We start from the raw sequence: 12,865 nt of genomic DNA on the forward strand, positions 1-12,865 counted from the left end.
TTAGATTCATAGATCATAACTTAAATACCCTGTTATCTTTTCTACTCATTGCATATTTGTTCTTCATCATTGTGTCTTCAGACTGAGTGGCTGTAACCTCTCAAAGAGAAGCTGTGAAGCTCTATCCTCAGTTCTCAGCTCCCAGTCCTCTAGTCTGAGAGAGCTGGACCTGAGTAACAACGACCTGCAGGATTCAGGAGTGAATCAGCTGTCTGCTGGACTAGAGACTCCACACTGTGAACTGGAAACTCTCAGGTAGTTTGATGGTTGTTTATTTCTGCTTTAGAATGTAACCGACATGAAATCAGAATATGAACTTTAATTTCTCTTTTCCCTCACTTTGTTCTCTCTCTCTCTCGAATGAGTCTTGAAGGCAACAGAAAAGCCTAACTTTGTATTTAACACGAATGAAAAACATTAAATATCTAACCCTCATCCTGATCTTGATAGTACTACAGTGGAGAACAATGAACTGAATCGTTTATCGTGTTTAGAGAACAACAGCAAGAGTTGTATCCACTTTCACTGAACAAATTATCTTTGTTCTTTCTGATTGTAATTTAGTCCAGACTCATTGTCAAAGAGGATTTATTTTTCACACAAATGCTATTTTTCTTCTTGTTGATTGTTGTCTCTTCAGACTGAGTGACTGTAACCTGACAGAGAGAAGCTGTGGAGCTCTGTCCTCAGTTCTCAGCTCCCAGTCCTCTAGTCTGAGAGAGCTGGACCTGAGTAACAACGACCTGCAGGATTCAGGAGTGAATCAGCTGTCTGCTGGACTAGAGAGTCCACACTGTGAACTGGAAACTCTCAGGTAATTTGATGGTTGTTTATTTCTGCTTTAGAATGTAACCGACATGAAATCAGAATATGAACTTTAATTTCTCTTTTCCCTCACTTTGTTCTCTCTCTCTCTCGAATGAGTCTTGAAGGCAACAGAAAAGCCTAACTTTGTATTGAACACCAATGAAAAACATTAAATATCTAACCCTCATCCTGATCTTGATCGTACTACAGTGGAGAACAATGAACTGAATCTTTTATCGTGTTTAGAGTAACAGCAAGAGTTTTATCCACTTTCACTGAACAAATTATCTTTGTTCTTTCTGATTGTACTTTAGTCCAGACTCATTATCAAAGAGGATTTCTTTTTAACACAAATGTTATTTTTCTTCTTGTTGATTGGTGTCTCTTCAGACTGAGTGACTGTAAGCTCTCAGAGATAAGCTGTGAAGATCTTTCCTCAGTTCTCAGCTCCCAGTCCTCTAGTCTGAGAGAGCTGGACCTGAGCAACAACAACCTGCAGGATTCAGGAGTGAAGCTGCTGTCTGCTGGTCTGGAGAGTCCACACTGGACACTGGAAACTCTCAGGTCAGATCAAGTTATTTTGTCTTCAATGATTTAAATGTCTCTAAACTATCAGCTCCATGCAATGTAAACAGCCTCTCTCTTTCTGAATCTTCGAATTTGTTCATCGGGATTTCAGATTTCATGAACCCCTTTTTCACCAGGAAATTAACCAGAACTATGGAACCAGAGGAACTAATCTCAGAGACTAAACTAGGGTCCAAAAGTCATTTTTGTGAATTGCTGTTTGTGTTTCCACTCTATTGTAAGGATCTTGTAGAACAGAAAAATGTGATCCACAGTGGATTAAATAACAATGGTGGTGTTTGAAACCGTTCACATTCACAATAAAAAGAGAAAGAAAGAGAGAGAAAGTTCTCTTTCTCTCTCTTTCTTTCGTGTCAAACAACAGTTAGATGTTTTGATGCTCGTCATCTGCCACCAGTGTCTGTTGCCTGATGTGGTTGATTTTCGATGTCCATGCTCAGCTTCATTGACTTCATGACTTTTGTTGTAACTCTAATGGCTGGCTCAATAACTGTTATCTATTTGACTCATGGTGAGACACCACAGGATCTCACTATTAGGAACTCAGTGACAAACACCCACAGAACACAAGAAAAATTGGATTTTCTTCAGTTCACCCAGGTATATTTGCATCACACAGAGTACAAGTACACCGAGCTGTCCAGAAATTATTTTAAAAAGACAAACAGACAAAGAAACAATTTGTTTAAACCGTCTTGATAAATTATCACAATAGGAATGTTTTGCTGTTTTAAAGGAGTTTAGCTTTACCTGGTTTTGGTTTGTTTTGCACTGAGAGCCAGTTCCCTGGCTGATAAGAGTCGACTTGTTGAAACAACAGGTGACAGTCGGCCACAGACGCTCAGTGAAGAACCAACAGCTGATTGTGGACATCGTGTGTCAGAGCCCAAAGAGGTTTATTTAGGACTCGACCAAAGTTATAGGGGGACACAGGCAGTGCTCAGTGGCTGCAGACGGACTTGAACTTTAATGTTTTCACCCCCAGATTACAGATAATAGAAACCAGTGTTAACTGTTGCTCGGAGACGGGATGTGAACAGCAGTGTCAAAGTCAGACACTTTGTACATCCAACCATCCCCCCGACCTCCTCCATCTGAGGGTTTGTGGTGTTGAAGTGGTTTCAGGCTACTTTCTCCTTCACTTCTGAGAGACAACAGTCATTATTACACAAACACAAGAGGTCGCTTGTCAGGACCAAAACATCCAACAATCAATACTTCTATATTGACAACGGATCAGCTGACTCTGTGTAATGGTGAAGAGTCGTGTGGTGGTGATGAACCCACAGAGAATTGTCTCCGTCTCTGCAGCTCTACAGAGCTTTTTAGCCTCTTTTAGCTCCTAGTTTTGGTTCTGTAGCACATTTCCTGTTTGGTTCAGTCTCAGTGTTTCCAGCAGCAGCTGTTTTCATCCAACAAGCTGTGATGAAGCCACTGTTCACTACCTGCTCAGCAGCAAACAGCAGACATACTCAGTTAGAGACTAGCTGGTGAACATAGTGAAGCATTTAGCAGCTAAAGAGACAGATGTTTCCCTCAGGAGGTGGTGGAGACCAAAAACAGAGCTAAAAGAGAGAGAACATTGGACTTCCATTCATCAGGTGACACAAACACAAAGACTCCTGATGAATCATCATGTTGATGTGTAACTGCTTGATGTGGAAGCAGCTGGTTGATATCATGTTAGACACAACAACTTTCTTTCAATCATTTTATTTTCAGTCCACACCAATGCTACCCCCAAAAAGAACAGCACATAACATAACACACCTGCTAACTATACAAACAATCAGACTCAGACACAAAAAAAAATCGAGACACAAGGAACCAAAACAAACATAAATCATCACCCTCCATATTGACCCTGCAATAACAATTAAATGATAATTGCAGCGAACTATACAGACAGTCAAACTCAGCAACAAACCATGTTTTTTTTTAAATATCTGAGAAAACAGCACAGTTGTAGATCATCATCGTCCATATTATACCTGGCACAACAATTAAATAACATTAAATATTGTGGACTTTTCCCTTCACCAGCTCACTTGGATCCCACGTTGCAAAACCTGTTCGTATGGTTTTGGCATAGTCCTCTCCAATAAAATCCATAACAGGCTTCCAAACAGAGAAGAACCCATTTATGTCTCCTTGGAGAACATGTGTGAGCCTCTCCAATGGGAGTAGTTGTAGAACATTATGAAGCCAACTTGAAACAGATGGTTGTGCGCCGTCTAGCCAATACTGTAAGATTGATAACTGTGCACAGAATGATAGAAGACTAAGAATTCTCTTATATCTGTTTAATACTGGTGAGGCAGCGTCTAGGCCTAGGATGCATTGTACAGCATTGAGCTCAATAGGACACTGTGTTATGGAGGATACTTGGTCACCAATTTCAACCCAAAATGTATGAATTTCTGGACAGAGCCACATTAAATGCACATAGGTGCCTCCATGCTGCTGACACCTTCCACATACATCTGTGTGGGGCTGAGTGAGCTCTCTCCATTACCTGCTGTAATTCTCCATTGAGTCCGCCTTCTGTTTCAGCTCACTGGTTTCTTTTTCAATGTGACTGATGCTGGTTTTTAAGTCCTCAACGTCGTCTTCGTTGCAGCTGACTCTTTGTTGTACTGCAGTGATTTGATGTTTACGTCTTATATTATATATATATATATATATATATATATATATACTGTATATAAAATATCATAATTAATATCACCACCGTATTAATGGTTTCGGTGGAAGCATCAAGCCGTGATATTAAGTCTGGTTTACTGGCTGATTGCGTCCATGAGCGACTGAAGGGAGACTTGACTTTGGTTTAGATGTCAGAGATTTCACAGGTAATCAGCTACTTGTTCACGAGTTCAAAGGTCGTACATCCGTTGGTTTGAACTTGTAGAGGTTCTATGAACAAACTGACTCCGCCCATGCAGTGCGACTCACACACGTGTGACCACGACCCAGAACCGACACAACTACTTTATAAGCTGATAATATGTCAGATGTTGTGTTTACAGCTTGTTTTCAGTGAACCACAAGTGGACAAAGAAATCAATTGATGCAGGTTTAAACATGTGATTCACTGACTGAGTGGAAGAGGAAACTGAGTCTGAAATGGATGATTGTCAATAAAATACTGATAATAATATATCATGAATAAGTGAACATAATGAGCTGTCGTCATCGGCCAATCAGAAGAAGCTCCAGTGAAGTCAAAGAGTATGAGCTGATGAATAATAAGTGCTCCATGTGAACATGAATAACAAAGCTCTGTGTGTGAGAGTTGTTGTGGAATATTTCCTTCAAAAGTTCAGGAGTGAAATTGGTTTTATCCAAAGTGTTTAACATAAAAACAGAGTCTTGATGAATGATCAGAGTTTCAAAAAGTCAATTTAATGTTTGCAAACAGAGAACACAAACACAATCACGTATTGCAGTGAAATGTGAAATGCTCTAGAGACGCAGAATCAAAACAAGGTATTGATACCGGCCGGCACAGAGGAGACAGATAACACACAGGAGACTAAGGCAGAAATGTTGAGTCTAACAAGAAGCAGTTGATTGCAGAAAGAACACGTCGGTCGCTTTTCCCGAATAAGATAGAAAAGTGACCTTTGTACTAGAACAAATATGTCAATGTGTTCAGACATCCAGACGCCCGTACAAATGAATTTTCTAACAGCAACATATCTCACAGAAAATATAATGAGGACATGTTAAAACATTTTTATCATTACAGAGTGATGTAATGTCCATGTTTCATGCTGCTCTGACCCCCCTCCTCCTTTCAGGGTAGAGCCTGCTGGAGTCCGATGGTTCAGACCAGGTCTGAGGAAGTGTAAGTGTGCTTTGAGTTTGATTCATGAAAACAAAGCATCTTCAAACTGTGACATCACTCATTCACATCTCTGATGTCATCATCAAACAGATGATAGATTAATAACTGCAGCTGTATTGTGTCTTGTTCTCTCCATCAGATTCCTGTGAACTCACACTCGACACAAACACAGTGAACAGAAAACTCAAACTGTCTGACAACAACAGGAAGGTGACACGTGTGAAGGAGGATCAGTCATATCCTGATCATCCAGACAGATTTGATGTGTGTCCTCAGCTGCTGTGTAGAACTGGTCTGACTGGTCGCTGTTACTGGGAGGTCGAGTGGAGAGGAGACGTTTCTATATCAGTGAGTTACAGAGGAATCAGAAGGAGAGGAATGCGTGAAGACTGTTGGTTTGGAATGAATGATCAGTCCTGGTGTCTGGAGTGCTCTGATGATGGTTACTATGTCTATCACAATAAGGCAAGAACACTCATCTCCTCCTCCTTCTCCTCCTCCTCCTCTGGTAGAGTAGCAGTGTATGTGGACTGTCCTGCTGGCTCTCTGTCCTTCTACAGAGTCTCCTCTGACACACTGATCCACCTCCACACCTTCAACACCACATTCACTAAACCTCTTTATCCTGGCTTTGGGTTCTGGTCTGGTTCCTCAGTGTCTCTGTGTTCTCTGTAGGAGGGAGAGTCTCCTCCTGCTAGAGAAACCTTCTCTCTGCTGACCAGATAGTTCAGTGTGTACAGGATCACACACAGCTGGTGTGAGTTAGGAGGATGTGGGTAGGAGTTTATCCTCAGGGTGGTGTTTGTAGTGTTCTCTCTCCAGTATGCTAGAGGTTGATGAAACAATACTCTGAACAGAGTGATGTAACTTCAACAAGCTTACTCTCATTCTTGAAGGTCGTACATCTTGTGTGTCCAAACAGAACATCATTTGTTCCTTGGATTCCCCGGAGAGAGCAAGTCTCACTATATTACAACCCTCTCTGATCTCTAGATGAACATAGATGTGTTATTAGCAACACTGTATATGAACTGAAATAAAATATTTCCTCATTTTAACTCAAAGTGTCCATGAGTCTTTTCTTCTTTTACTAACAATGTGCTACTTTGCAGTGATATTTGATCAACAATCTGTTGATTTCACCAGAAGTCACAAAGCACCTGCTGAACATGGTGCATCCAGATCAATGTTCTTCTCTTGGTGATGAAGACCTTCATCATCTGGAGGGTCTGGAGTTCATGGTCAGATAATGCACTATGTTGAAATATTAATCAGACAAGTTTTAATATTTATTTTGGGTAAATTATTAATTACATATCGTATAAATCAGGACATAAAAATATGATAATTATCATAGTTGATAAATTACTTAACAATCATTAGATTAAGCGATAAAGAAATAATCATTAGGTGGTTATTCTGTTATGTTTATTATTACAGAGGATTATAAAAAGTAAATATAATATTAAAATGATCGATGTTTTTTATATATACTGTATATATATATACACACACACATATAATATAGCCTATACTCCATCAGAAAAACATTGCAGCCAACAATCATCTTTTTGGAATTCATTAAATGAGCGTGTGTGTGTGTGTGTGTGTGTGTTGGTGTATATGTATATAATAAAATGTAAATAAAAGTTGTATCTGATGACCTTTAAGTGAGCTCTGTGACTTTCCAACAATACGTGTTAATAACAGAGACTCTAAAATGATAAAGGTGATTGTTTGTTCACTATGTGATCAGTATTTAGTACATTGTGTGTAGAATGATGGATTTGGGACACAGACTGTGGTGTTGTTCATCCAGCAGGGGGCGTCCTCTCACTGCACATCAAGTCTCAGAGTCCTGAACAACTGAACAAGTTTGGACTAAAGATTCAAACTAATTATAAACTTTAATTAAATTAAACAAGGAAATAAACTGACGCATTCAGTCGTTAGATTTAATTCGATTCTAATCTTAAAGAAAGAAATAAACTGTGACTGAGTGTGTGTTGGAGGTTATATACACATGTAGTATACGTGTGTGTGACATGTTCTTTATTAAAATCACCATTTCTTCATCCTTCTGCTCCCCGTGTCTCTGTGTTTGGGTCCATCTCCTGCTACCTTTTTGCCTTAACTTGACAGAAGGAACCAACCGAAAACATGGACTCAGCAGATGGATGGTGTCAAGAAGAGTTGAGCCCAACAGAGCTGCCTCGAAAACATGCATACACGATCAGGGGAAGGTCAGGATATAAAAAGCATAAAGCATATACTCAGAAATCAATAGTTAAAGTGTAATCTAAAGATAAAGTGTATGATCGTTACATAACAAATGTTTAATACATAGAGTGATTTAACAAATGTAAACCTGATAATAATAATAAGTGTATCTGAGTATAGTGCAGTCTGAGTGTAGAAAGTACGGAGAAAGAGGAAGTAAGCAGGGTGTTGGCTTCAAGGGATGGGGAAATAATGATGAAGGATGAGATCAATAATCATTTTATAAGCAAATGTGTACTAACTAAACTGATTTAACAATTGTAAGAAGTGTTTAACAAATGTCTTGTGTAACCGGAGCGGCGAGAAAAGTGCTTGTCAGGATGACTTGCAGAAATTAGGAGAAGACTGTTGCAAGAGATGAGTCATGGAGGCATGATACAGGATGAAGCCTGGACATGTCCGGACATGTTCGAACCCAACGCCCTCTCCAGAGGGTGGGGGGATGAGATCATGTATTGAACAGGAGGGGGCTGACAGCCCAAATGATGGATAAAAGAAGTGACTTGCAAACGGCAAACTGGGATTTCAACACGGGTGCCGTCCAAGTGCACCGAGGGAAGATACGGACGATCGCAACTGATGTATTGAGGACTTCGTCTCTGTTCACGGAAAAAAGACCGCTGTTCGTGGACAATAAAATTTAAAGACGGAGGTTTTCCTCTCCCCACTGCTCGACTCTCAACATCTGGACAACGGAGAAGACGCAGCAGCCCGAGAAAGACTTTGTACTGAGTTTTGAGGACTGTTGAACGGACTCTGCTGCAGAGCAGGAGGACCGAGGGTCTGGCCAGACCTTCGCTCCTAACAACTCCAAAATAACCTTTTCATCGCACCATTGAACATCCAGCTCCAACCGAGCCGTCTCGGCAACTAAAACTAATGAGTATAATCAGAGAAGAAAATTAACGTAACGAATCAAGTGTAGTGACATTTTATGTGAGCTGTAGCTTTAACCCTTGCAAACTAACCAAATATAACCTGCAATAAATATCTAATCTGCATTTAAAGTAAATTTCTCAAGTGCATTCATTTGCTCAAGTAGTAAAAAGTTCCTCGTGGCAGTAAAAAGTTAAAGCCATTGTATGTATAACAACTGAGTTCTGAAAGGTTATCCTAGAGACCGAATCCACTTAACAACCCCTTACGGTTTTAGCAAGAAGTAATCCTAGCCGTTAAAACGAAAGTTACGAACGTAACTACGGTTCTATGAATCCTGGATGACCGCCAGAGGCAGTGCTTAACACTGAATGTATTCCGTCGCGCGCATGCGCAGGTCGAATATTTATATCAACAAAGTCACGTGTGACCTCGGATGACCACCGTCGTCTATAAGTTCCGGTGTCATCCTGAGCTCAGTCCTATGGAATCTTCTCGCGAGTTCACGGGATTCCGAGTGACCAAGAACTCTGGCGGTCATCCAGGATTCATAGAACCGTAGTTACGTTCGTAACTTTCGTTCTATTTCATCCTTACTGACCGCCAGAGGCAGTGCTTAACACTCGATGACTTATACCAAAAGAGTCACGAGGAAGCACAGTAACTACCCCTTATAGCTCCGGCAGAGAAAATTGGCCAAGAACCCTCCCCAGTGGGTGAGGGTCGGCAACGTTAACTCTGTAGTGTTTGGTGAATGTGCTCGGTGATGCCCATGAGGCCGCCGCACATGTATCCCCCACCGGCACACCACTCAGGCTTGCCCTCGGTGTGGAGACACTCTTGGTAGTGACCCTTCACCCCGGATGGCCGAGCGCAGCCGCTCGCCTTGTATGTATCGGCAATGGCCTCCACTATCCAGTGGGACAGGTGCCGTTTTTCCTTTTTTTTCTTAAAAAGGAGCACAGCCCTTCTTAGGCTCACCATAACTGACTATGCAGGCGGTGGCTTCCATATAAGCTCTGAGGGTCCACACTGGGCACAGCAGCCTTGACCTCTCCTCTCCCGATGGGGGAGGGGGGGTCAACTTTGCCAGCTGGATAGGCCGGTTTATATGTGAACGTATCCACCCCCTTGGGAGAAACACTGCCTTAGGCCAGAAAGTGACACCCAAGCCATCTGAGTTCCACCTCAGACATGATTCTTCCACTGATAGGGCATGCAGCTCGCCCCCACATTGAGCTGAATTGACAGCAAGGAGAAAACCGTCTTGCTGATAGCCATCTAGGCTCCGCCTGTGCCAGGGGTTCAAAAGGACAAGCATAAGCTGTCCAGTACCAAGGGTAGGTCCCATGCAGGGGAGACCGGCCCTTATCCAGGAGGGACTGTAGAAACTCAGTACAGCAGGCACGGGGCGCTGTACTGGGACCTTGTTCTGAGCCGCACACTAGTCGGAGAACAGCTTCCACCTGTTTCTTGTACTGCAGGCAGGTAGACCGCGCACTGGCATTCAGAATAGTCCGTCAGACTGGTTCTATGCAGCCACTCAGCATCCGGTCGGGCCCTCCCGTGACCCCTAATTGAAGGCGGCAGGGATTGGAATGCCAAATCCGACCCTCTAGTTGCGACAGGAGATCCCTCCTGTCGGGGAAGAACTCTGACAAGCTTACAGCAAAAGCAGAGGGAATGGTGGAAAGGCATAAAGAAGATCCTCTGGCCACGTGTGAGCCAGGGCATCTTGACCCAGAGGGCTGGTCCTCCGTCAGGGAGACCCAGTGGGGGCAGTGGGTCGACACGTCTGGATGCAGCCGCCACTCTCCTGGTGGAGGCTTGTAACGGAACAGGAAAACCACAACTTGTACCATTCTCCTGGTGGGTACATTGCCCACAGGCTGGTCAGGCGGGGGGCCTCCCAAGTCAGAAGGCCACGGTGATCCCCGTAGCAACTTCTGCAGATCTGGTGCCCCATCGATAGTTCATGGGAAATCACAGCAGAGGTGCTGTCCACCGGACAAGCACATGCTTTCCCTTCAAACATGGAAGGAAGTGCTCGAGCGCTAGCTCTAGAACCTGGACCTGCGGTCTTTCAGCAGACAACTGCCCCCAGGCTGTCCTGTTCTGTCACCCTGCACCCCGCCTTGAGAGGCGGGTATCTGTTGTGACAATCTCCTGGTGGAATGGAACCGAGCCCCTGGGGCTCGGTTCCTGGGACACTGTTCGCCAGATATGCACTCCCTCCATGGGGATAGTGAATAGATGAATAGACACTGTTTCGATAATATTATTGCCCTGTATCTGTGCCACTTGGCATCCAAGTGAAGGCTGTTCAGCCATCCGCACTGGGGCGACAGACAGGCCCTCATAGGGCCACACTAATGAAGGTTATGCTCTGAGAAGGGCTCAGGTAGCTCCTCTCCATGTTCACCTTGAGGCCCACCGGGCCACGCGAGAGAAGGCGAGCAGTGTCCTGTGGCGCCTGAAGCCCGGGACGGCGCCTAGGTCAGCCAGTCTAAGTACGGCAGTATGTTCACGCCCTGCGATTGCAGGGGGAAAGGACAGCAGTAACACACTGTGGACACCCATGGGGAGATGGGAGAGTCCGAATGGAAGCACCCAGGACTGAAAGTTGTGGTGATGCACCCTGGGAACAGGCGTTGATAGACGTGAACCACTCTCCCTTGGAAATCCGCTGATGGGAGAAAGAACCCCGACAGCCGGCCTGGAGACATCTCCTGGCACCCCTGCCGGGGGGGACGGGGACGTAAGTAGGGTTGTATAGGTAGCGGTCCGGCCTCTCAGCAGGACGCCGAGGCCTGTTGCGGCTACTAGGGTAAGCTGGAGGCTGAGAAAACGGCCTTGTGGGCCAAAAATGGGACCCCTAGGTCTGGGGGTGCAGGCATGTCCCTGCAAAGACCAGAGAACTGCTGCCTGGTCTGGCTAGCTCTAACAGTCCGCTGAAGCGCCTGTACAGCAGCTGACTCGAACAGCTCACCAGGCTCCACTGGGACAGTATGGAGGGTCCTCCTACATGTCTCAGATAGGGGTGACTGCGCCAGCCAAACCTGGCGGCGAGTCTGAACCAGGGTGGACATCATACATCCACGTTCCCTCGATATGAGCGCAAACGCCTGCAATGAAGCATCACTGAGCAGAAGCGTCGAAGTAGCCCGCTGCAGAGAATCTGCGAGGGAAAGCATGAGGTGGGAGAGGGAGTTGTCGATACGGTGCACAGCGCTGCTGTGTCCTAAGCCCTGGATAGCAGGTCATCTTTGACCCGACATTGGGTCGAGGGCACCTGGCATCGGGCCTCAGAGTCTCCTCAGGGGAAACTGATGGACGCCATAGTCGTCTAACTGGCTGGCATACGTGCAAGGCCAGATTTTCCACCTCCTGCATGGTCTGATGTAAGGCGGGAGAGAGCCCTGGTGTCTCCACCATGCACGCAACTCCCTCAGATATTCCTCGGAGGGAGGAACAGAAAAGGTGGTGAGGGCGGGAAGGTGCCGAAGAAGGCACTCACAGGTGGATGTTCCAGCTGCTGTGTATGCCCGGCGTGCAAGCGCCATACAAATGACCAGGGTAGGTTGGTCTGGATTCAGCTGCCCTGACAGGGGGAGGTAGACCTCCCGCATCAGGTGTTCCACTTCGGCCAGCCTAGCAGACCTTACTGCTCAAGGCGTGATGCCGCAGGTCCTGCCTGGGTTCTCCCTGCTAGGGCAAGAGGTCAGGGCCGTCCTCCGGCTGAAGAGGAGCTATACAGGTCCTACAGCCGGGAGAGTTTAACATGGCCGCGATTCTGGTGGAACCCTTGTCCCACTAGTATCCCACTGGAATTCCAAATCAGTCCGAGCGGGAGCGCTCTGCTGAATGTTGAGAGAACAGGCAGGGGGCAGTCAGTGGCGAGTGATCCTTCGGAGACTCTTCCCTTGGCCAGCCGCTGCGGATATTGGTGACCCACCAGTTAGCCTGAGCGAGAGCACTCTGCAACTGTGGAAACAGGTCAGGCAAAGTCCTTATAGTGAGAGGGGCGAGGACACTCTCTAAGCCCACTCTCTTCACTAAGATAGTTGCTGCAGATATTAGTGTCCCCCCAGTTAGCTTGAGCGAGAGCACTCTGTTACCGTAAAAACGGACAAAACAGAACACAGTCCGTACAGTGAGAGGGGAGCGAGGACACTCTTCACTAAGATAGTTGCTGCCGATATTGGTGTCCCACCAGTTAGCTTGAGCGAGAGCACTCTGCCACTGTGGAAACAGGTCAGGCAAAGTCCTTATAGTGAGAGGGGCGAGGACACTCTTCACTAAACTAGTTGCTGCAGATATTGGTGTCCCACCAGTTAGCTTGAGCGAGAGCACTCTGCCACCGTGGAAACAGGCCAGGCAAGTCCTTATAGTGAGAGGGGAGCGAGGACACTCTTCACTAAGCTAGTTGCTGCAGATATTGGTGTCCCACCAGTTAGCTTGAGC

At 45.2% G+C, this 12,865-nt stretch overlaps 1 protein-coding gene across 2 annotated transcripts in view; it reads left to right on the forward strand.

Annotated features, from left to right (window-relative positions):
* The window catches only part of LOC306785959 (NACHT, LRR and PYD domains-containing protein 3-like), a 90,933-nt gene that overhangs the window by 13,278 nt on the left and 64,790 nt on the right, over positions 1-12,865 (forward strand). Inside the window, exons 7-11 of one of the 2 annotated variants that reach the window (XM_079280559.1) lie at positions 82-255; positions 641-814; positions 1,198-1,371; positions 5,199-5,245; positions 5,385-6,219. The exons of the other annotated variant lie outside the window; for it this stretch is intronic. Coding sequence (XP_079136685.1) covers positions 82-255; positions 641-814; positions 1,198-1,371; positions 5,199-5,245; positions 5,385-5,920 — 1,105 coding nt within the window. The 3' untranslated portion in view covers positions 5,921-6,219. Of the gene's footprint in view, positions 1-81; positions 256-640; positions 815-1,197; positions 1,372-5,198; positions 5,246-5,384; positions 6,220-12,865 lie in introns of those variants that run through there. 2 annotated transcript variants of the gene reach the window in all.

Source organism: Melanostigma gelatinosum (genome assembly GCF_949748355.1).
Source record: "Melanostigma gelatinosum genome assembly, chromosome: 12".
In the NCBI taxonomy this organism is placed as follows: Eukaryota; Metazoa; Chordata; class Actinopteri; order Perciformes; family Zoarcidae; genus Melanostigma; species Melanostigma gelatinosum.